Source organism: Lontra canadensis, unplaced genomic scaffold (assembly GCF_010015895.1).
Source record: "Lontra canadensis isolate GAN:19392208 unplaced genomic scaffold, GSC_riverotter_1.0 scaffold72, whole genome shotgun sequence".
In the NCBI taxonomy this organism is placed as follows: domain Eukaryota; kingdom Metazoa; phylum Chordata; class Mammalia; order Carnivora; family Mustelidae; genus Lontra; species Lontra canadensis.
Window position 1 is genome coordinate 9,681,627 of NW_022631066.1, and position 26,001 is coordinate 9,707,627.

General features: G+C 37.6%; 1 protein-coding gene across 6 annotated transcripts; it reads right to left on the reverse strand.

Annotated features, from left to right (window-relative positions):
• Positions 1-2,368: 2,368 nt before the first annotated feature.
• SUV39H2 (suppressor of variegation 3-9 homolog 2) lies at positions 2,369-24,869 on the reverse strand. Of its 6 annotated transcripts, none has more exons than XM_032880934.1 (6): positions 24,242-24,869; positions 21,831-21,976; positions 8,464-9,135; positions 6,262-6,408; positions 4,548-4,677; positions 2,369-2,501 (listed from the first exon to the last, which is right to left on the reverse strand). In XM_032880934.1, exons 1-6 carry the CDS (start codon positions 24,672-24,674, stop codon positions 2,389-2,391), a joined length of 1,641 nt encoding a protein of 546 aa, XP_032736825.1. In that variant the 5' UTR covers positions 24,675-24,869; the 3' UTR covers positions 2,369-2,388. The 6 variants fall into 6 exon arrangements, with proteins under 6 accessions (XP_032736825.1, XP_032736820.1, XP_032736822.1 ...); XM_032880929.1 differs by having other exon boundaries at positions 2,369-3,769; positions 24,242-24,866; XM_032880931.1 differs by having other exon boundaries at positions 2,369-3,769; positions 24,644-24,862.
• Positions 24,870-26,001: the final 1,132 nt, after the last annotated feature.

Consider the following 26,001-nt stretch of genomic DNA (forward strand, 5'->3'; position numbering starts at 1 on the left):
CTTTTGATGAAACACATTCCACAGACTCCATATGACTGAAGTAAAACTAACGCGGATCCCATTTTGCCCCTCTCTCCTATGAGTACTATTACCTAAATGCCAATGAATATAAAATCACTAGAGACCAGTAGAGGTTGCAGATCATTGGTTGAATATCCCCTCCTAACTACAACAGGCCTGATACAAGAACCCAGAGACTTCATTTTCTATTTACAGCTCTAAAAATTCGTTACACTTCATTATTACAAATCATATAATCGAATGTAACTATATGTTCACTGACACCAAAGACCTCATCTTAACAGTCTAGTTTATAACCCAAGGTGGGAACTCAACACACGCCTGGACACATTCTGCTGAAGTCTTCAGCACTTTATAATCACATCGCCACATCGTTTTCTAGGTCAACCTGGCATAATAAATGCCAGCTGAAGGAATTTAAGGGCTAGGAGCACTCGAACAAACTTAAAAACCACCACCACCACCACCACCTTGTGCTCACCCAAGATTTTAAAGTACCGGCTCGCAGTACAGAAAAACTAGCAGACACTTACGTACGGTGCTTATTCTGTGATGATGCTCCATTCTCTTATACGCTGGACATCAACTCCTTTATTCCTCACCAACACCCTTTGAGGTAGATAAATTTATTCTCCCCATTCACAAATGAGGAGGCTAAGGCACAGAGAGGTTAGTTCACACAGCTGGGAGGGGGGAAAGACGGGACTGAAAACGCAGGCAGTCCAAGCTCAGAGTGTGCGCGCTCAGCCGCTGGGCAATAATGCCTCTCGGAGAGAGCACAGGACTGAGCAGGACTCAGTATAGTGGCTATTTGATTTTTACTTTAAGAACTGTAAAGTAGAAAAAACAACATAGAAAAAAGTTTCAAAATGCCAAGATAGTCCTAGAAACAGTGCTGTGGCTAGCCACATTTGCCTTACAGAGGAATCCCAGAGTTACATGTTTGTTTAAACAAACAGTACAGAGTTGAGGACCTTTTAGTCAGGTAGTTTACTGGCCTGGAGCCGGGTGATCTTGGGCACGTTGCTGTTACCTAACTAGTCTAGACTCCCTTCCCTCTGCTGTGGTCCAGGGTTGAGAGCACCAGCCTCACCAGTTTATGAGAAGCTCAAAGAATAGGAGCTTTAGTTGAAAATTCCCTTACAGTTCCAGGCAGTTTTTATTTAGCACAATGTGTTTAAGTAACCTGGTGACTAATAATGCTCAAGGCATTTTACAAGTATCCATCCGTATCCATTTTAGGCTATGTAAAATTCTACTTTAATATTCAAATGGATCAACCATGACCACGATAAACTTTAAAAGGAACGGTGTAAAAACCTTTGGCTAATCTCAAAAGCAAGTAGTCCGGAATGCACCAGTGTTTTTTGACCCTTTTATACAAAGCCTTACTGGAAATGACACTAAAATAGAAACAAAGCTAAGCCACGATAAATAGAAAATCAAATGCCAAACTAAATTTATTTTGCTGAAGAAAAATGAACTGTAAGAAAAATAAGTGCAGTCTAGATTTTGCACAGAGGAGGAGAAGACCCTGAGATTACCAACTGTTTATCACGATCCTCGTGTAGGTACTGAAAACAATATCAATACAACTCGCACAGTGGATATACAGTTTTAACTCAATCTAAATATTACCCTTGAATATTGGCTATATTTATACTGAGAGAACAAATTCTGACAACTTGGGAAACTAAAGAAGCTAAATGTTGACTTAAAATAGTTAAAGGCTTTTAATAGCTTCATGTAAGGAGTTTCTATTTTACTGATTAGGTCCAGCTTTTTAATAAAATAAGGGTAACACAGATAATTAAACTCTCAAAGACCCATTAAATTTCTAGTAATAAGGACAAAATGAAACAAATTTACTGAAAATAGCCATTCCCTTTGCCCTCCTGTTTTACATTTGTTTTTACCACAAGAAGTAGACAAGAATAACTGGACAGCAAAACACAGACTTTAAGAAAAATATTAAAATTACACCTTTAAACCCGTGAGAATTATAATTCAGAGTAAGCTTGGCCACTGAAGCACCTGTAAATCTGTGATTTCTTACCACAGACACCATGTGACTATTTTCTTATAAAGAGAACCTAAGAAATGGCACCCAAAAATGTATTTTTCCTTGACACCTGCAGATTTTGGTTAATACACTGAGACTCCAAACATGTAAAAATTTACCCTATATTATGAAAGAGCAAAGTCACGTGGCAGCAGTATAATGCATAATAAAGATGCATTCTCCCAAAAGAGAGGCTCGAAATTAAGAAGATATTTGAAGTGCTGCATTCTTGAAGTCAATTCAATTTTACCCAAACTTTTTTAGGTCATTAAAGCAATGGGGCAATGAGCTTAGGTATAACTTAATTAGGAATACTGAAAGCCAGATTTACTTGCTGCGCTTACCTTTATGTTGGACACCATGATTACAAATGCCACAGTGAGAGATGAAAACACTTTTTTTCCCGATTGAGGTTTTACTATGCAGGAAAATAAAAACAAAAACCAAACAAGGAATATATTCCCTTTCAGTCTTCATGGTTCAAGTAAAAAAAGTTCTCATTATTCAGGTACATACTTTGGCCAAGCCAAGTTTAGCTTTATCACATTTAAAAAATTCATGTATTAAAAAATAAGTATCAGTTCAAAATATAGATTATTTTAAGAAGGACCTGTACGAAATATAAAAATAATTAAATTTGGTGGAAATGTTAAAACTGCCTGAAATTCAGAAGATGTAACATGAATGTATTGTATGAAACATTATTTTTAGGTGCAAATGCAATCAGGGGTAGCTCGTTTTACTGTTTATGTTTAGACCAGAGGTACTCAACATGGATCTCTTAATTCATGTCACTAAGAAGGGCCCTTCAACTGCTCCCTTTCCTCTACCTGGCACTCCAAAAACCCTCCTGTATCCCACTGCCCCATCCTTTCAAAGCAGCATAATGGTCAGCCATGCTACAATTTGAGAGCTTTTTGGAAATTTTTCTTTTAAGGGAATAAAGGTCTTGAAGAATTATTGGTTCACACATACATGCCTCATATAACAGCTTCAAAATATGAAACTGAGCTGTAATTAAATTCTTTTATATTTAATTTTAACCTTAAATTTCTATATCAGTAAGACCCAATATTTTCATGAAAGTAGGAAAATAGTATAATTCAGTATCATCTGTTTGTCTCAAATACAAGTACAGTAAGTAATAATGGGAATGACAACAGAACAGAAATAACACTTGTATATATTTGCCCAAACTGGATTACCTTTCTCTAAATTCAAGGTGTACGCAGGTTGCATATTTGATCTGAGTGACTGTTGACTATCAGTTCAATGCTTAAACACCGAAGGAGGCATTTCTTTATTCCCACAGACTTTGTATGTATGTATATGCTCATCTGTAAATAGTTTTCATGTTTGGTATCTCATTACTAAATATGTGTATTTCAAATTAGTCTATGACCCTGTGTTCTTCTCTTCAGAAGCATCAGTAATACATTTGGCCAATAGTTTGAAACGTGAACTGTAAATTAACAAAGCATATAGTCTTGATAATATGAAAAGAGTCCCAAATACTTTTTTGGAATGTCAACATTAGAAAAAAACAAAACTACAATCATCAGCTCTATTTCCTGAAAATTCAGTTGAGGTAACCTCTGCAAGTCACAGCTCCACACTTGCACACAGTTCTGACCCTCTTTTTGGCTGGGCTGTGGTCAACAGAATCTGAAGATATATCTCCAGAACCTGATTACATAGAAAAAGAAATACGGAAATAAGAGTTAAGACAATTCAGAAGGAAGTTCAAGTTTTCTATCACAGTTTTAAGTAAATGTGAATATTCAGAAATAAATCACTGGATTATCTTCAAAGGATGGTGTGGGCTAGTAAGAGATAAAAGCATATGCTATTAGCCCATATTTCTAAGAATAGCTTTCGGAAATGATGGGAATTAATGGGAAAATCTGATAAACATTTAGTTTCCTACATGACTTAAGGGCCATAAAGTGAGGCCAAATAGCAACAACTTGTAATTAATACTTAGAAAAAAAAAACAAAGGAAAGAAAAAACATTGTTACAATAAAGGAAACAAAATACCATTTTTCTTTTTTTTTTTTTTGAAAAAAGCCAAATCCAAGTAGGAATGGATTAAGTTCACTTGTGATTTAAGTTGTATTTTCAATCTTTTGAATATACATCTCTTCGTAAATATTCAGAAATACATTACAATTTTAAAATTTACAATTTAAGTAATATTGAGAAAAGATGTATAATAAGCTCTCATAATGGAACTTATGAAAAAAGCAGGTGGCAACGTGATACAGAGAAAAGAGCATTACTCAGCTTAAGGTCAGGCAGACCTAGATTCTAGTTCTACCTCTGTCAGATTAGCTTTGTGACCTCGTTTTTTTCTCTTCTTTAATATTTGCTTGGTTCCGATCTTTTGGTTCAGGTCTTTTACTACTCTGATTCTTCATAACTGAAACAACTGAACACCAATCAAACTGTACTTGAAAACCATACCTTTCATTTGATAATCAAAAGTGAGCTCTTCTCCAGCATATATGGTTCTTGTGGAAAATAATGCTATTCGGGGAAGACGGGTGTCAAGGTTGTCAATGAAAACATTGAAAACCTGAAGATTTGGGTCACACTAAAAAGGAACATTAGAATCCATTTATGTAAAAAATGACATGAGTAGGCTCTTCTACATGCCATATAAAATATTTAATTTCTTGACTATTATTTTAAGTTCTATTAGAAATTACATTATTGTTCAGCAGTCTTTGAGGCACGCAAATTAAAAAATGCTGTTTTCACTTACAGAAAATCTCAGACATACACAACACTAGTAAAAATATTCCACATATATTCACCCTGCAGCTTTAACAATTAACATTTTTACCAATCCTGTTTCATCCAGGCTCAACCTTTTAACTTCTCTGAGGACTTGTCATGCAAACCCTAGATAACACTATCATTTCACCTGTATGTAGTTCATTTCAATAAGGCATAAATGAATAGAATACTTATGAATTAGACAACAGAATACTTATATTCTATTCCTTTATGCCTTATTGAAATGAACTACATACAGGTGAAATGATAGTGTTATCTAGGGTTTGCATGACAAGTCCTCAGAGAAGTTAAAAGGTTGAGCCTGTATGTAGTTCATTTCAATAAGGCATAAAGGAATAGAATATAAGTATTCTGTTGTCTAATTCATAAGTATTCTATTCATTTATGCCTTATTGATAACTATTTAAAAAATCAAGTAAAAAAAAAGTCAGCATTATACAACTCAAATTTCATACTGCATGCAGTTTCATTGCTTTAACTTCTATTTGGAACTCTTTAATATTTTGAAAATTTAATATTTTGAAAATTCTACATTAAATTCTGGATAATGCAAGAAGAAACATCTAGTGAATCATCCTAAGAAATCAAAGTTAAGTGTTTACCTGTTTAGAATACATCTATTTTGAGAGTATCTCAAATTTATCATTAGGAAAAAAAAATTAAAGCAAAGTTTAAGTCAATCAAAAAAGCTAACAAAAGAGTCAGAAGGTCTCTGACATTTCACTATTTAAACATAAACTAGTTTCTCGGTATAAATCCAAGGAAAGTTTAGCATGGCCTACTTCCTTAGATGGGCAGCTACATAACCTACCCTTACCTGTGGGCACTTAGTAGGTACCCAGTAACTATTCATCTCTTTTATTTTTACAAATAGTTTATAGAGTATAAAATTCTACAGTTAGAGTTCCAGGTGTATTCTAAGTTCATTTCAAACATGAATTAAAAATACTAACTTATAACTTAGAAAAATAGCCCTAAATACTTAAGTACTCTACAAGTTAAGTTTTATATATGTATTAACATGTTACATGTTAACCCCTCCAGCTGCATGTGATTCCTAACCTTTCTACCTGCTTAATTCCTCCACTAACTTCATCCTCTACATTAAGACAAAACCTAACTTACGAAGTTATGGAATGATTAAATGAAGTAGCATACATAAAAACTCTGCAAAATGCATGGTATTTGGTAGGTACCTCGGTGAATTTTCCTAATACAGCAATAATACCATAACCTAACCTAAGAGGTCTTTGTATTAAAATACTCTAGAAATATTAAAAGGGTAAGTAATTTAAAGATAATTATTCCTCAACTATGGAAAATCATTAAAAACACTGCTAAGTTGATTAGTCCTGTCTATTCTTTAAGTGTCACTTACACTGTGATTCACAAAATGAGAGACATTTCCATATCGGGCTGCATCCACTGTGAATTCATCAGATTCATAATCCAGATCAAAGAGATATGTGATTCCCTTGTTGTCATATAACTGCCCCCGTCTTTCAGCTTCTTCACTTGTGATTACCTAAAAAGAAAAAACTATAGTATATTATATAGCTATTGTTGAACTGAAGAAACACTCATCCATAAATTATTAACATACTAATGCCTACAAAGGTTTAAAAAGAAATTAGAGTGTCATCAAGACAAATATTCACACAAACTACTCTAGAAGAGCTGGATGAAAAGATGTGGGAAACTAAGGGTAGAAATGACTGCAAAAGAATCAAGGCTGTTTAAGACAGGAATTAGGACAACCCACAATTAAGACAGTACTACTTTAATTCCAATGTATTCAGATGTTCAAAACGCTACCCAATTATAGCTTTCTGTAGGACATAAGGGAATGTAAAGGACTAAATTTACAAGTAAAGATACTCATTTACAACGACACAGATGGAACTAGAGGGTATTATGCTTAGCGAAGTAAGTCAATCAGAGAAAGACAATTATCGTATGATCTCACTGATATGTGGAAGTTAAGAAACAAAACAGAGGATCATAGGGGCAAGAGAGGAAAAAATAAAACAAGATCAAACTAGACGGGAACAAACCTTAAGAGACTCTTAATCAGAGGAAAAAAACTGAGGGTTGCTGGGGGTGGGGGGGAGGTGTAGAAGGATGAAGAGGGCATGTGATATAAATGAGCACTGGCTATTACACAAGACTGAAGAATCACAGATGTGCACCTCTGAACCAGTAATACATTATATGTTAATTAAAAAAAAAAAGTAAAGATACTCTAAAAGGTTATTATTCCCGGAACTAATCTGTACAGTCACAAATGGAAATTTGTTACAGATATAGGAAAGAAGGCATGCTAAATTTGCAGTCAACTGTATGGACAAAGTTTAGTTTTGCTGAATCAGCTGTTTTCATGAAATTCTGTAGCTCAAAACCATCATCTACAGTTCTGTTCTAAGAACACAGCTTTACCAGATGCTCAGCTTAGGAAACCAAAAATGTCTAAAGTGATTCATGGTGTCAACCAGACTTAACCACTGCATTCAGTAAGCCAAAATGGGAGAATTTGATTATACAAAAAGAATTTGATTATACAAGATCTGGCATATAAGATCTCGAATAGTGATTTACAATAATCTGCTGTTGTCTAAAAATTGAAGGATCGAAGTAGGGTTCCAATTTAATCTCAGTATTCTAGATGAATACAGATAATTACACATGACCTAATTCACTTTTAAAATGTCAGATGTGACAACCTGAGATACGTAAGTCACACTTGTATTCTAGTCACGACTTAATCCTTCACCCCATTTGAGGAAGTGTAGCTCAGGGGCAAAGCACACTCATCTTAGAGACTTGGTTTTGAATCCTGGCTCCTCTTCACTACAACGTGACTTAGTGCAAGTTGCTCAACTTCTCTGTGCCTGTTTCCTCATCTATAATAATGGAGATAACAGTACTACCTCCCAGTTATTGAAAGGATTAACGAGTTAAAACATAAGGTGCTCAAAATAGTATGTGGTACATACAAATACTATTTTTTCTAAATTTACATTATACATACAAGAATATCAGTTCAGTCTTTGGCAATTTAGAGAAGAGTCTCTTGTTGAGCTACAAAGAATTTGGATTTTCTGGTGGATGCAATAAATGCTTTTAAGTTTATTTTACAACACTTGCTCAGAGAGCATTTGTCTACAGTATCTCTCACGTTGATATAATGTTTAGTTTTGCCAACTACACTTAACCATATTTAGTCAAGTGGATGAATTATCTAAAGTTTTCAAAGTCAGCAGATGTTTAGATCTGATTTTCTTCTTAGGGCTTTTATGTAAAATTGTCATATTTTACAAATTCCAGTTTCAATGACTATTAATGGATGGTTCTGAAAAAAGACAATTTTGTCATTATATATATATATATATATATATATATTTTTTTTTTTTGTTCATATACAAGTTTGTATTTCTAACTATGCCAGTGAACCCTTCTCTCAAACCTGAAATTTTTACATACTTGCAAATGGTAATATAAAAATGTACCAATATTTGTTACTGATGTAAAAAAAAAAAAAAAAAGCATAAACCTTCCATTGTTTGGTATAAGGTGAACATACCTCTCCAACATATTCCATGACAAAACTCATCCTTTTAATCTTCACAAGGGTTTTTACACCCCAGCCACAACCATTGCTAGTTCGAAAGATGCAAAGTGAATACTGGGTGCCTTTTTGTACAATCCTATTGGGACAATCAGGTCCACATTGACACCTTGAGTTGCATTCATAAATGGGGGTACCAGGTGGGATTTTAATTTGCTGGTTTTTATTATAAGCCAAAAGAACTCCAGCTTCAGCAGGACAACATTTCTCAAAGAAGCAATCTGTACATGAACAACCAAAGGTAGCTTCATTGACTAAGCTGATTCCAGGAGCTGGTTTGTATTCATTAATGTAGTAGAAGTCTGAAGGTGGGCCCTCTAAGTCAACAGTATTTTCAACAAAAATCATTCCTTTATGATTCTTTCTTCTGTTGAGTTCATCTTGCCATTTCTGCAGAGCTATCCTTTGTTTAGCCTTCTTTACAATGTACTCAGCAATGGCAGGTTTCAAAGCTTTGTTATTGTCTTTTAGAGATATTGCTTTGCCTTTGTTTACCTGAGATAAATAATTATGCTTGTCATTAGAGAACTGCTGAAGTAGTAATGGGCACTTGAGATTTTGCAAAGGTTCCCAAGTATTTGTAGAATCTGGCCATCCTTTCCATTTTACAAGATAATATTCCATATCCTTAAAATATAAAAGAAAATTGAAATCAGATGAAAGTCCTAATTACTTAAAATAATTTAGTATCTTAAAGAGTAAGGTAGCCGTTATCATTCTTCTTAATAAAGCTCAGAATATAGAGTCAGAGGTTTCTAGTGGATGAAATACAAAATGTAAAACATTTTTCTTTATATTACATAAATTATGCACAGAATTTAGTTGTGGCATCGTATGTTTGAAAGCACAGGTGAAAGAACTGCATATGAAGATAAGAGTACTGAAATTCACAAATATGTTGCCAGTCATTGTTAAAGTCGTATTTCTTATTTATCTCGATCCTGGAAACAGGTGTTCTCAAAACTAACAATTTATGACCTACGTTAGTGCTTCACCTGGCCAGCACAGATGGAGGCATCCTCTAAGGTAGGGAATTTTAATATTTTACATTGGATATAAGGCAAGTTCTATTTCTCAATATCACGGGCACACATCCCTTAGATGTTCTAGAGAGACAATGTCCAATACAGTCATTCCTAACAGCATGCAGCTATCATGCACCTGAAATGTGATTAGCCCAAATTGAGGTGTGCTTTAAATGCAATACACACTGAATTACAAACACTAAACACACAAAAAACTAGAATACTTCTTAACATCTGAAAAATACTGATTACATACTGAAAAATATTGTTTTTACTGGATTAAATACATTATTTTTTTTAAAAGATTGAATCGTTTAAACAACTCTGTGCCCAGCATGAGGCTCAAACTCACAACCCCAAGATCAACAGTCACACACTCTACCGACTGAGCCAACCAGAAGCCCCCAATTAATATATTACTGAAAGCAGTCTCACCTGTTTCATTTCACTTGTTTAATGTGATTACTAAAAATTTAAAGTTATATTTATGTAGCTTATATTCTTTTACTGGACATCATGAATCCAGAGAATTCTTACCTTATTTAGACTCACCCGTGAATGGAGAAGGTAGCAGGCACTCAACCCATCAAAGATCAAACATTTTGATTTAGCTCCCACATTGCTGTTGGTCCCTAGAATTTTGCCTTCCCACCCCAGAGACTTGACTAGGTTCTCCTCCCTTAAAATCAGGGAATGCCATGTTAAGTTTCTCTTAAAAAAGGTAGTTAAGTGTGTATAATAAAATTCCAAAGTCCTTCAATTTTTTCTTTGTCCGCCAGAATAACTCACATATATCCACATTCTAAAATATGAAAGGGATTAAACTGTATATTCTACAGTTTTTAGTTATTTTAAATCATGGATGTGGATTAAAAACTTAATTGGGATACACCTGCTTTTTCCTTTTAATTTTTATTAAAAAATTTCATTTTTATTAAGTTTTTATTATAAAGGATACATATAACACTTGTTTTTACTATTCATAATTTATTCATGCCAAATAACCTGGAACGTTTAGGAAATGCTGCTGAGCCACAAACTGGGGTGAAGGAGCCCCCAGGCAGCTTTGCTGAAGCAAGTCACTCAGCCATTGAGTTAGTTTATCTTCTTCCCACTGATCTGTCTCAATGTTTTCGTATATTCTACTCAATAAGCAATACTGCTTGGGAATTAAAGGAACTTTCCTTCTTTGTGAAAATGGTCAAAATATGCTTTACCGGTTTAAAAAATGTGGTTAAATTAAGGTGTGAGGATATGCACAAAAACTGTACTCTTTTGAAAATACATATTCTGATTTCAGGGACAAAAAGGAAAAGCTTAAACACATTGAAATGTTAGTCAAACTGGATTACTAAGCGTTACACAGACTCCTGTCAGGTAACTACTACAATTTAGGATTTATGTTAGTAGATATCTGCTCAACAACAATGTGACCCACATAGGAGTATCTAACGTATTTATTCTACTTCTTAACTAAGAAAGTTTTTAATTTTTCTGACTCTGGAATAAAGCAATGCAACTCTGGCCTTTTTTTTTTTTTTTTTTTGCTACAGTTTTCCTATCATAACCCTGGATTATGCCAAAAGTTTTCAGCAAATAATGGAAGAAAGACAAACACTGGCTTCAAATCGGATTAAGCTAAATTATCATTCAGCAAAACCAGCAACACCATGACACTGAAGTCAGGTTCCAAAGTAATATATCATATTGTTTAGTAATGAGCCAGCTGCATTGTTAGTCAATAAGTTTTGTATGTTAACCCCATCAGTACCTACTTAATTTACGGATGGTAAAGATGTTTATAAAATGTGAGTGCCTTTGGCAAAACAGTATAGAAATACTAGTAATATTTTATTTCTACTTGTAGACTTATTTTAGTAAGTGCATTTTACTTTAAATCCAAAAAAAAGATATTTCCATCTTGAAAAATTAGTAATTTTACACAGAAAAATTAGTTTGGCCTAACAAATTTAATTAATTCATTAAAAATTCCAAAGAAAAGCCCAGAAGCCTCACATATATCAGTATTTTATTCTGATACGCAATCAACTCTTGATTACCCATAGAAATGGAGTACGGCTGTAAAATGACCTGTCAATCACTCCTGTATCATTTAGAATGCATCATAAGAATTTTTTCTTAAACACATTTTCTCCCACTATATTTGGCTTAGGTTAAATTCATTCAAATATTTTAGTATTTAAAATAAGTACGTGAAAGCTCAAGCCACTAGGGGGTGTGATGAGATGTAAGGTACTGCTAGTCTTCAGGAGTAAACTCTCACCGGGAAAAGGCGGCAATAACATATAAAGTAAGTAGCAATGCAAGGCGGTACAATTTTAAATGACAAAACAAGACAGTAATTACCACTGATATAAAGGAGGAAATCAATATAGTCAGAAAGGAGCACAGAGATAGCAGAACAAACTAAACTGTGAAAGACTGCTAGGATTTGTTGGGGGGGAATAGGGCAGGCAGGATGAAAAACACCAGCAAAAGCGTGGGGCTAAGATTTGTATGAAGTATCCAGAAAACAGTGAAGAGATCGCTTTGGCTAGTTCAGAATACTGAAGCGAGACGTTAAACTGTAACAGCAAGGCAAGAGCAAATTTTAGCCCTGAACACTCGACAGAGGCATTTGAACTTTTTTGTAGGCCAATGGTTTTTATAATTCTTAGAAAGCCATGGGGGTTCTGTGGGAAGCTTCATTACATACAAATACATCTGATTCCATCTTGTTTATTAGAAACAATTTACAAGTTTTCTAATTGCCAAGCCAATGACTCTTCAGTCTACGTGTTACTTGACTTGGGCTTTGACATCACATTTCTCTCTTCACTACTGTTCCTTTACTCCCTTCTTTGCTGAGACTACTCACTATCACTGCCCATCACTTAATGAAGATACTTGGGGCTCTGTCCTAGGCCCCTTTCCACACCAAGCAAGTATTTATCGCTTTTGAGAATCTGAAGAAAGCTATGGACCTTCCCCTAACAAAAGTCACATATATACTAATTTGGATAATGGCGAATATTTGGATTCCAGAGGTTAAGAATCCTTGCTCTAAATGTTCTCTGGGCAACCTCATCACTCCAGTGGTGTTAATTACATACGGATGATTTCCAAATCCTTATCGGCACAACCATGCATCCAATAGCCTACTGGATGTCCAACAGGTTCTTATATCCATCTATCTCCATGGAACTCACCACTGTTCTTCCTAAATGGATTTCCCCCACTGTTCCCCATCAAGGGTAATCTTACCCATCATCTACCCAGTCACATGAGTCACAAACTAGGAGCTCAATATAGATTCTCCTTCTCAATCTGTCACCAAGTTTCTTCAGATACTTGTTACTGTCCATCTTTATTACCACAGCTCTAGTTATTTCAGGCCTTCAGTTCTTGCTGGGATTACTGAATTAATCTTCTAATTTGTTTCCCTACCTCCAAACTGACGACACCCTAATTTATCTTTAAGTTTTCTTATAAAAATAAGAAATCTATAGCACCAGTCATTCTGTAACTTTCTCGCTTAAGAATTTTAATGGCTCCCCCACTGCCTAAAGAATGAAGTTCAAACTTCCTGTTAAAACAAAGATCATTCTTGATTGGGTCCTTGATGCCTAACACAGTGTTCCGGCATGGCCCCATTCACATAACCCTCTCTAGCCATACTGAAACCATACTGAATCATGGCTGCTAATATTTGAACATGCCAGGCCTTTTCACCCCTTTCTCCTTTCTTTACAAAGTTCTAATTAAAATGGCCTTTTACATTTCCATAATGAACTTACTTTGGTCTCATTTTTTATGTATGGAAAACCTGTTCATCTTCAGAAGTCAGTTCAAATGTCACCTACCCTGTGAAGTCTTTCCTGCCTCTCTCACCTAGGGAGAACTGACTACTGCCAATCCTCTTGTGCTCCCATTTCTAAACTTAACCAGAGACCAAGAGGGATGAAATCTTATTCTTCATAGCCCCCAAACCAAGCACAATTGCCTACTTTATCCTACACTTTGACTAAATGTTTCTGAATGCAAAACAAAACATATGACTACCAACATGTATGCAATATAAAAAAAAAAAAATCACAAGAGTAACCATATGGATCTTTAAAAGAAATAAAACCTGTTAAGTTTGATCTGGTTATTAATTCGTGTTTTTTTTCAATATTTATTCTGTCATCAGCAGTCTATAGCCAGTAAGTGGTAGCAAGCACAAAACCCTAATATATATATATATATATATATATATATATATATATATATATATATATATATAAAAAAAAAAAAAACCCCTATCTTCCCGTTAGCTAATTTTTCCATCAAGTTTTGAAATCATCTTTTTCAGTATTAGTGGTAGAACAGCCTGAATCTAATTATGAAAACACCAGTGTTCCACGGAAAGTCACTGGATTTTCAGGCCATAAAGCAACCAAGTAGTAATTCTGAGAACTGGGCTAGTGGCCTAAGACTGACACAACTGAGCAACATGACCCTGGAAAAGCCCTTTCTCGGAGTCCCCTTTTCCTGATGCCTAAAATTTGGATTCTAGTCAAATGACTTCTATGCTATTCTAGTTCTTAACAAACCCCTCTAAGTGCAATCAGTCTTTCAGGAATATTAACCTATGTTAGATGTGGACAATTCTCCCAGTCTGAGCCATGCTCTGTGGTGGTTCTAGAGACACAGAACTACCTGGATACTTTATGAAGTCAAAGCTTTGGTAGTATTTCTTTCTTAATATATGCTTATTAAGGGAGAAGCCTGACCAAAGTGTATGGGGGTTCTCGTTCTTCACTGAGGAGCTAAGTATGTTAATAAAGAGTATTCACAGTTTTGTCAGAAATGTTTCTGGATGAAAGTGAACATGGCAAGAACATGGTGCAGAAAAACCATACAGCACTGACACTACCACATTGTTCAAGTGGACCCCAACATGAACTCACAATAGTAAGAGCCTTGCTGTTCCTCCAGTGAGCGTTCATTCCATTTCCCGAACTGGCTATTTCAGAACTCCTCCATTTTGTTCAAGGTCACAATCCCACTACCTCCCCCGTTATTTTCGGTAGCACTAGACCTCTGTTCCTAATGCAGAGAGAAAAGAGAAACTCCCTTAATTTCCATCTTCCCTGGACGTGTAACTAGGGAAAAGGTGGATGCAGATACAAGAGATGTACTTCATCAATTATCCCACCTCTCCGGTCTCTTCAGGTTCTCCCTACTTGTTCTCACCAACATTTAAACCTCCCTGATTTTTTTTTTTTTGTTTTTAGCTTTTTTAGCCTCCCTCATTTTTTTTAAAGATTTTTTTTTTTTTTTTTAATTTGACAGCCAGCAATCGCAAGTAGGCAGAGAGGCAGGCAGAGAGAGAGGAAGGGAAGCAGGCTCCCCATGGGGCAGAGAGCCTGATGCGGGGCTCAATCCCAGGACCCTGGGATTATGACCTGAGCTGAAGGCAGAGGCTTTAACCCACTGAGCCACCCAGGCGCCCCTTAAGCCTCCCTCATTTTTAAAAAGCAGTATTAAACGAAACCACCTTTGAGATATAAATGCTGGAATATGTAAGGAATTTCAAAAAGATAGGATTAATTACTAAAAGTTGAGAGACGGGAGACTAAAGGTCACAGAGGTGGAAGATTTCTTTTCAGTGTAAATTCACTTTCTATAACATTCGATTTCTAAAATCACATACATAGATTACCTTTGCAGATTTTGAAATATATAATTATAAACACCTTTAAAACTTGCATAGCCCTTTCTCCCTTTCTTCAAAGCTAGAATTCTTCAAAGCATGGTCCATACTACTTGACTCTACTTTCACCTCTAATTTCTTACTTTTCTTTTCTTTTCTTCTTTCTCCTTCCTTCATCCCTCCCTCCCTCCCTCCCTTCCTTTTCTCTCTAAGATTTTATTTGTCAGAGAGAGAGAGAGAGAAAGAGAGAGAGCACACAAGCAAGAGGAGTGGTAGGCAGAGGAAGACGCAGGCTCCCCACCGAGCAAGGAACCTGATGCAGGATTCCATGCCAGGAACCCTGGGATCATGACCTGAGCCGAAGGCAGACACCCAACTGACTGAGCCACCCAGGCATCCTTCACCTCTAATTTATTCTTTAATTCATTCTATTTTGACAACTTCTATCCATGCACAAATATACATATATATATTTGTGCATGGATTATTTGTGCATATATATATATAAATATATATGCTGTTAGATACGGCTCTAACAGCATCAATGATCCTTCCATTGCTCAATCCAACGGGTCCCTCATGGTTCTTCTGTGACCCATTGGCTTCTTCCCTCTTGTGCTGACACTACCTCTCCCTCAGGTCTCATGATTGATTCTTCTGGTTTTCTTCCTACCTTTCTTGCCAGTTTGTCTCAGTTGCTTTTATAGTTCTTCCCATGAGCATCACTCCCCCCATTCCCCCCATACTACTCATCAGTCCTTGTTCTCTTCTCACATTTTCTTTACTTGAACTACAGTAGCCTCTAACCATTTTCAAACCATTCATGGCCCAAGAGCCAGAAGACCATCTTGAGCACATGCATCTCATTATGTCATTCCCCTGGTCAAAACCACTAAATGTTTCCCTACTGCTCTTAAGATAAAGTCCAAATTCTTTTCTTGGAGAGTAGGGAGCTGTGCTCTCTGGGTCCTCCACATCCTTCTAGGGATCCTTTCTATCCCTCTTGCTGACTATGTTCCACTCACACTTTCTACTCCTTGAAGATTTCAGGTTCTCTTCTGCCTTAAGACCCTTCCCTACTTCTCGTCCCATCCTTTGGGACTGAGTTTAAAACACCATTTCTTAGGAACGGCTGCCTAGTTTCTCCAGAAGTTACAACGTGCTGTTACATTAGCACTTACCTCAACCGTAAGTACGTTGTACAATTACATTTAAGGTTTTCTATCCTCATTAGAAGACCAAGTCCATGTATCAAGGGCCATACCGCTGTGTCATTAATTGCTGAGATCCCTAGTATCTAGCATATGACAGGGCAGATGGCAATAAATATGTTAATTAATGGGTAACTGTATCCATTCTCAGAGCTTCAACTGCTATCTTTTTGCCAATTACTTCAAAATCTGTTTCCAGTTCTCATTCTGACTTAAAGCCACATTCTCAACCATGTACCAATCATCTTACACTTAAATGTTCTCAACCTTCACCTCCAAACCCAACACAGTCCTTCTACCTTAATCCTCCTATATTGCTGGGTCTTGGTAAGCAGTATTATCTACACCACTACAAGTCAGAAGCCCATGTTTTCATACATGTGGATTCCCTCACTGCTGGATTTCTACCCAATCCTAACCACTAAATCATAGAATTGTACATTTTATAACCATGATAATTTTTTAAAAATTTACTTATTTCTCTTTATCTCCTTTAATTTAAACATTATAATTTCTTGCCCAGATAACTGGGCAAGTGATTCCCCCATTACTGGAGAATGCTGTGAAAGTTCCTTCATTCATCTCTCATTCGTTCCCACTCCCACATTCTAGCACTCCATTCTCTGTAGAAAAACTATGAGTGACAGTGTACCTGTCTTTTTTTAGGCCCCAGTGCGGTATCCCTCTTCTGGGAAGCTTTCTGTAACCTGGCCCTGGTGCACCTCCCACAGATACATAATGAAGTCTGCTATTGCACTTATTTTACTATACTGCAGTGGATGGTTTACTTGTCCATCTTTCCAGCAGGCTGTGAGTTCCTTAAGGTGAGAGACAGTTTCTGATTAATCTTTATTCTTCCCAGAATCTAATGTCGTACCTGACACACAAAAGAAATCAAATGTTTATTGAAACGACAGAAAGATGATACAGGAGCTATTAGTCAATAGATTGCTGCTGTAATCTAAATATGAAGCTAAGAAGATCTAGTGTACTGGTGATTGTGAGGATTGGAGAAATCACTGATGCAAAAGCCAATTCAATTCATTAAGCACTACCTAAATACTACAGAAACTAGAAACTACAGTAAGACAGAGTCCTAGCCCTATATGGTTGCCAATTTAGCAGAGAAGGTATGAAACCAAGCTATAAAATGTGTCAAGTTCTAGAATAGTAAGAACAGTGCTCATTAAGTCCTGATTATAAAGCAATTAATTTTAGGGAAATGGGGGAGGGAAGAAGCCTCAAAAATAGGTAACCTTTCAGTTCAACTTTCCAGGCCAAAGAGAATTCTGTCAAGGAAAGAAGGGGAACAACAGTATTCCAAAGAGGGAACTGGATAAGAACAGCAAAAGGGTACAAGGATGCCTAGCTCATAGTAGGTGCTCATTAAATGTTAGCTAAATAAAAGAATTTATAAGTATTTCCGTGTGGATAAAAAGTAGGAGATGGAAGAAAAAAAAAAAAAGTAGGAGATGAAGCTGGAAAGATAGCTGATGGCCAGATAATAAAGAACCTCAGTACAAAAGGTCTCAGCTTAGATTGGTAGACATTAAAAGGTCTATAGCAAGCTTAGATTGGTAGCCATTAAAAGGTCTATAGCAAGGCCCTAACGCAATCAGAACTGTGTTTTGGAAACATCTGTAATGGTTTTGAGGAATATGGTATTGAAACAGTGTCTCTTAACGAGCTAAATGGAGGGGTACGTGCCCTGAGCGTGAGAGGGAAGAAAGAAAAAAGGGAGCGGTATATTGAAATAATACCAGCTTATAAAGTAATTTGTGCTAGAAACAAGAAGAAATGAGGGACCGAAATGTGCAAGTAAGGGTGCTTATTCCAAAACAGAAGCCAAAAGGACTGATGAGAAGAATGAAGGGGAAACCAAAGAACAAAAGCTATCTAAAACCTAACTACAACAGTCAGAATCCTGTATAAGAATAAAAGGTAGCGCCTCCAATGTAGGCACGGACCCTGATGTAACTAACTGTTCAAGTACAGCAAGAATGAACAGGAAAACACAAAGAGAGGGGAGGTAGAGGGTACCCTCTATCCTATTAGGGGGTAGGTAGAAAGGAAGAACTGAAAATGAACTTAAAATGTTACGTAAATGGAGGTCTTACGGTTTTGTTAGCTTAGATAGGGAACACTACTAGATCAGGATGCAGATTTGAGGGAGGAAAACAGGTACAGTTTTGAATATGCTGAATATGGGAACCTGTACAGTGTCCAGTTTGAAATGAAGTTCATAAAGAGGTCAATGCCTCACAAAGATTTGACAATCATGAGTGAAACAGATAGAAGTAGAAACCATGGGGAAAGAGGTCATCTACAGAGTGACTTCAAGGTGAGAAAAGGGCCAATGACAGAGCTGTGGAGGTTACTTTCAGAAGAAGGACAGCCAAGAGACAAAAAAGGAGATTCAGAAAGAATAGTAAGAAAAATAGGTAGAAAAAGGAGGGGAGCTAGAGATGAGTAACAATGATAGACAACACTTCTACAATATGACTATCACAGGTGAGTCTCTGTTGTAAGCATTTATCTACATCAATTCATTTAATGCTAATCATAACCCTATAGATGGATACTACAAGTATCCTCACCTTATAAGTGATGAAATAGAGAGGCTAAGTAATTTGCTAAAAGCCACTCAACTAATAGATGGTAGATATGGAGTATGAGCATAGGCAGTCTCTCCTTGGACAAGAGAATATCAAAGAAAAGAGATACCAACAGTGTCAGACATTACTAAGGAGAGTAAGATTTGAGGTCCTCATATTTGGAATTAGTTCACTGAGAGAGGCATAAATCAGAATAAAATGGGTTAAAAAGTTCATGAGAAGTGAAGAGACAAACCCCAGGAGAAAATTTTTATAAACTGTGTATCTCATGAGGGACTATTTGGCACATATAAAGAACTATTACTATTATTTAATTAAAAAAAAAACCCCAATTTTAAAAATTGGGCAAAGGCTTGGAATGGACAGTCTTCCAAAGATATACAAATGGCTGAAAAGCACATGAAAAAATGCTTAGCATCATTAACCATCAGAGAAATGCAAATCAAAACCACAAGGAGGTACTACTCCACACCCACTAGGAGAGCTATAATCAAAGAGTCAGATAATAACATGTATTGGTAAGGAGGTAGAGAAATTGAAACACTTGTAACACTGCTAGTGGGAGTATCCCTTTGGAAAAGTTTGGCATTTCCTCAAATGGTTAAACACAGAAACTGTATGACCCAGCAATTCAACTCTTAGGTATATATTCAAGAGACATGAAAACATGTCCGTACAAAATTCTTTACATGAATGTTTATAACAGCATTATTTATAATAGCCCCCAAACAGAAACAACCCAAATGTCCAAGTACACAGTAAATTATATATGCCATATCCCTATAATGGAATAGTTGGTAATAAAAAGGAATGATGTATTAATACATGCTACAACATAGACAAACCTTGAAAACACCATGCTAAGTGAAAGAAACCAATCACAAAGAACCACATACATATTGTAAGCTTCTGTTTGTGTGAATTGTCCATATAGGCAATCTATAGAAACAGAAAATAGATTACAGGTTGGGTAGGGCCAATGGGGGAAGAAGACTGGGGAGGTTTGGGGAGTGGTGGCTGAGTAGTGCAGAGTTTCTTTTTGGTGTAATGAAAATGTGCAACCATCACCATAGGCAACTTTCGAATAACTCTGAGAGCATGCTAAAAGCTCTGAATTGTACACCTTAATTTAAATTAGTGTACGGTATATGAAATACATCTTGACAAAGCTGTTTTAAAAAGATAATTGGAAATGAAGTAGAAGACAGGAATGCTTGAGTGGGGAGATAAGGTCGAAGAAAGACTGGGGGAAACCTGAATAGGTTTTACTGAGAGAAGTTAGTGGAAACACACACACGGGCACACATACACAAAAGCATCAGGGATTAAGCAAAATCCTTACGGGGATGGAGGAAGAAAACCGAAAACCTGGGACAGCAAAGATAGAGATAACTGGTGTAAAAGTAAATTGAGAGGAACCCATTTTTCACAGAAATAGAAGAAAGGGAAGTAAATACTTCCCTGTCTGTGGCTGAATATAAAGATGAAGGATAGAATAAGAAGTCCAAAAAAGTAATAGAAGTTAGAAAAATTATTGACAAGGAAAAGAAAGCAACAGATAAAAACCTTATGTAGAAAATAACAAAAACCTTATGTAGAACTAAGTGGAGTGAGATTAGAAATAAGCTTTAATGATGTCAGTATGTGTGACTATAGGATATTTTTGGCTAGATTGCTCAGGCCAGTTTATACACTGAGATGCCAGGTGACTGGGCTGTTTTGGGGTTGAAGGTTGCTGAAGAATGTAGTGAAATGCTTGATCATAAAATCTCATTGAGTGGGGAAGGTAATTAAATGAAAAGATGATGGATGTTTCAAAGGAAGAACTGGATTTAATGACTGAATCAATATGGAAGACAAAGGAGGAGGATTTCTAATTCATATGTCTGGAAGAAATGACAACTAAATGACCAAAAAAGAGTTCTTGGAGAGGAACAGGCAAAAGAAAGATGATGAATTACTCAACAATATATCATAAGGTTTAGATTGAGGAAGGTTCTTAGGAAAATAAACCTGTCATTTTATTTTTTTTTAAAGATTTTATTTATTTATTTGACGGAAAGAGAGAGATCCCAAGTAGGCAGAAAGGGAAGCAGAGAGAGAGGAGGAAGCAGGCTCCCCGAGGAGCAGAGAGCCTGATGCTCTGAGCGGAAGGCAGAGGCTTTAACCCACTGGGCCACCCAGGTGCCCCAAACCTATCATTTTAAAGAGAAACAGGAATCAAGTGAGGCCCAGAGAAGTTAAATGACTTTGATAAAGCCTCAGAGTATCAACCGAAGATCAGAAATAATTTCAAACTCCAAGCCATCACTGCACCCAGAACCTCCCTAATATCTGGCGTTTGACATGATACAGGACATATAAATGGTAATTCTTCCCGAGGAGATTCAATAGCACTAAAATTGGGTCTGAATTTCTAGGTTTATTTCAGATGATAGTGGGGAAATATGATTCAGGAACAAAACGAATGACAGGAGAAGCCAATATGAGATAAAACATTTGCTCTGGTAATCCACATGGAGATAATCAAGAGTTGGATGTAGAATGATATAAGCACCTTAAAATATTCTAATGTGAGAACATTTATGCTTCAAAGTCCTCTCAGTGTTATTTGGCAATATAGATGCTAGGACATATAAATTTATTATGGCTTAGAATTTTTAACATTAAGAGCTTTTGCTTACTTTTAAGGTTCTTTTTAGGTTACAGAAATATGAAATACTGAATTGAAGTCTGATTAGGTCTCTTTTAAGGGGCTAGATATTTGCCTTACCTTTACTACCTTGTAGTCACACAAGTATTCCACCTCATAATTGTTTAGATTCCTTTTGGTGATTCCAATCGATTTACATGTGAGTTTTTCTTTTCTACATAATTCCTGAAGAGTATCAAGTGAAACTAGGCAAGGCACACACCAAGCTACAATAAGAAAATAGAATTCTTTACTAATGAAGTAGCTACTCAATTAAAGCAAAAAAAAAAAAAAAAAAAGGAAAAACTTAAGACCTCTATATCCCACCCTTCAACTGGCAATTTTATAGGACTGAAAATTCATATGACAAGAAACCATTTACGTGTCTTCAAGAAAAAGTTAAGCATTAAGGAACTATTTTGGCAAACTGGTCTTCTTGGATTTTTTTTCATAGGTCTCTATCCTACTATGCTTAATTAATGTAAATTAATTTCTACTAAGCCACCTGAACAAAAAGTTTCATGTCTGTAAGCTTTCTTAAAATTACATATAGATGCAAAGGTCAACAGAGATAATGTTTTTACCTTTTCCATTATATTCTGCATAGAATACAAAGAATATAATTGCTTTTAATAAAATGTAGATCTCTAAGGCAAACTTATTAAAAATATCTTAAATATATTTTAAAAACATCCTTACAAGTTATTAAAAACAACTTTCTCCCTTTCTCTTAGTTGGTCAATAAGAAATGAAATCTAATTGAAATATAACTCTATAGTATCACAGTTTTACATCAATCACATGCCCTACTTTTCCCATTCTGGAATGCTGAAGGAAATTTTAACTTCATTTATTATTTTGCCTATGCTGTATTATTATCAAGGTAAATAAGCCCAAGAGTTATAACAAATAATGAAGAATTTATTTTCATAATACTCATTTCCTGTATTGTTTTTAAAGCCAAGATTTGTAAAACAGAGTAATCAATTTACATAATCCATATACCAAATTAAAAAAAAAAAATCAGACACACTCATACTTAACCTTAGAGAAGCCAGTAACTAAATATGCTGAAGATTTTTACTCACAAATTTCTGTAAACAGTATGCTACCATATGGCATATAAAATGTTACCGCAAACTGATGTTTAGAAATATGTAATAAACTTGGTTTTATTGCTAGTGTTATGGTAAGCACTCCAGAGAATCAAGGGTCCTCTGTCCCAGCCTTTGCTATCTGCCTACCTGACGTTAGTGATATTTCCATCTTTCCAGATTTCAGATTCACTGAAAAAATGTGAGGGTGGGAGTTAAGTGGAATTAACCAAACAAAATCTACCAGTAAATTCAAGCTTTACCTGGTAGCTCTCCAAGGTAGTTCTGATAACCTTTTGTTTTGAGGTAAATTTCGAAGGAAGAGAGAACACACAGCAGCTCTTACTATATCCTTCCCTCCCCCTTCCCAACTCATACTGGGGCTTCATTGTCAGAAACCTTGAAGCACGATTTCCACCACCCCGCTTCCTACAAAAGATTCATAATTCTAGACTACAAAAATGAAAGGTATTTTCTCCAAAAAAATATTTGGGGGAGTGACTGCTTACGGTGGAGTAGTGGTTTGGGTGTAGGAGAGTGCTGTAACAGAAATGACCACTTAAAATGTCTTCCATTTAAAAAAACTTGGGGATGCTTTGTGTAAAGTTATCCTCACTATGCTGATCACGGGCAAAGGAGGTTCCTCTTGGATATCACCCAAGCTGTGTATGTCTTGTTGTCCCTACCATTTTTATCTAGTTTAACCTGAGGTTCAAGACAACCCTGAACGGAAACGCTATTTTTGAGAAAAAGACTGTAACATAGGAAACCGCAAACCCTTGGTTAACAATTCTGATTATCTATAATAATGTAGAAGATAATTCATTTGGAAGATTAAACATTTCATTACCCACTACAAAAACCTTACACTAGGTTTTACCTCTAGCGGAAGAAAAGTTTGGGGATAATGAGCTCATAATCTAGGTGGAGAGTAGTGCAAGCAAACACTTTAAATTCTAGAATGCCTTGAAAATTCCAGTCTTTCAGGGGGTGCGCGCGGCAGGCAGGCGCACACACACAAGCACTACACGCTAGGTATCTAATTCTCTGGCGTCCGCATAAGTAACACGCAAGTTCCCGGTGGGTATAAAAATTACCTTAAGCCAAAGGCTACGTCTTCAAACACCCCCTTACTGGGATATTCTCCGACGGGGAATTTACCCTTCTAGTGCGTCCATACTGAGGCGTATGCTCACTTATTTCCTGAAGGTTCACACTTCAGCCCCAATTTCTTTTTTCCTCTGATACTGAGGTCACATTTACACCACCGGGTACTTCCCGCTCCCCAGTTAAAAAGCCAGCCCGAACACAAAACGTCCCGCCCAAAACCACCACAAAGGAGTAAACCACACGCGTGCCCACAGGCCCTCGAGCACCCCCCCGGGGATTGGGGATTACCAGGAGCCGCGGCGGCCGCCCGAATACCTCCACACGGCGACCAGGCGGGGAGGGGCCTCCGGCCCAACGGGCAGCGGGGGCCGGGCCACGGAGTCCGCCGGACCTCCGCGGAGCGAGAGACAGCAGACCTCGGAGCAGGGCGCGCGGACCGGGCCCAGCGGAAGCGGGGCGCAGGAGGAGACTGCGGGGAGCGAGCGGGCCGTGCTGTGAGAAGGGTCAGGGACCGGGGGAAGGGTGAAGCCCGCGGGGCGCCTTTAGGGGCCAAGGTGTCAGCAGAGTGGAAGGCGGCGTTTCGCCGCGTCGCGCTCTGGCGGCCCCACGGATCCCGGCCCCGCTTCCTGGGCCTTGGGAGTTTGCCTGGAGAACGGGGGATATTGAGGGGTGCCGCTCTCCAGCCCTCACCTCCTCGCGCCTCGGCCCCGACCGCCGCCATCTTGAAGAGCTTTCATTCAAACTGGCGCGGTCTGACGGGATAGCTCAGCTGGCTTGACGCCCCGCCCCTGCCCGACCTGCGCGGGAGTCTGGGGGCCCGGGCTGGGGGCTGGAATCTGCGACGCGTCCTGACGTCACCGGAGGCCGACCCCGGCCGCAGCGGCGAGCGCGCATGCGCCCCAAACCCCATCCCTACGCGCGGGAGGGCGAGGGAGCCGCAAGCGGGGGTGGGGGGGCGGAGCGCGCGCGCGCGGTCCCGGCCAAGCGGCGCAATTTGAGTTAGCCACCAGCCTACCTTGACCCGGTGGTGTAACTCCTAATTCGGGAGCATGCATATGCATCAGGCCTTCCCACGCTTTTTAGTTCTTCCATGTCATACAAAAATCCAAAATGTAGAGCGGAGCTGTATGGTGCAGAGTAGGTTTACCTCGCATGCCTGTTCTTCAGCCACCTGAGCCCAACTAACCATTGTTTCTACGCCCCTAGATCAAAGGTTCTCAAAATTGGTTGCATGTTGCGATCACTTGGAAAGGTTTTGTTTTTTGGTCCCACTCGCTGATACTGATTTGATTGGTATGGGGTGTGACATGAGCTTTGGAATTTTTTACAGCTCCCCAGGTGATTGTAGTATGCAGCAGTTTGAAACCACCAGTCTCCATCTGTGCTTTTCACACTTGAATGGCCATAGGAATCATCTGGGGATCTTGCTAAAATGCAGATTCAGATTAGGTAGGTCTGGGCTGGGATCTGAGGTTCTGCCGTTTCTAAGGAACTCTTCGCCTGATGCTTCTTGGTGGGGGGCGGGCAGGGCGAGCGGAAGGGAAGTTTGCTAGCAAGGCTGCAGGACGCCGGGTCTCTGCTGGACAACTGCCTGAACTCCTAGTCTCCCCACCCCCCACCGCCCCGCCCCCATCCACTCTTCACACCGCTTCCATGGTGATTGTTCTAAACAGTCTAACGCAGAAATCTTAGAAGAGTCAATTGGGAAACCCTGTGTAGAAAGCCGTTTGACATTGACCAAGGATTTTGGTAATTTTTTGGTCAAAAATTACAAAAATCTTTCAAAGCATCATGTATAAATTTGGAACACTGTAAATACAGAACATTGAAGAAATTAGTTTGATTCCATTGTGAAATACTATCTAGCCACTTAAAAAGATATTTATGAAGGCTTTAGTTTCATGGGGGAATGTTTAACATGTTAAGCAAAAAAGCAATAACAAAAACCTATAAAAGTTTCAACTACATAAAAAGGCATAGGAAGATAAATGTAAAATCTCTGGGGGGGGGTGATTTCCTTTTTGATTTCTCTTTACATATTTAACCAT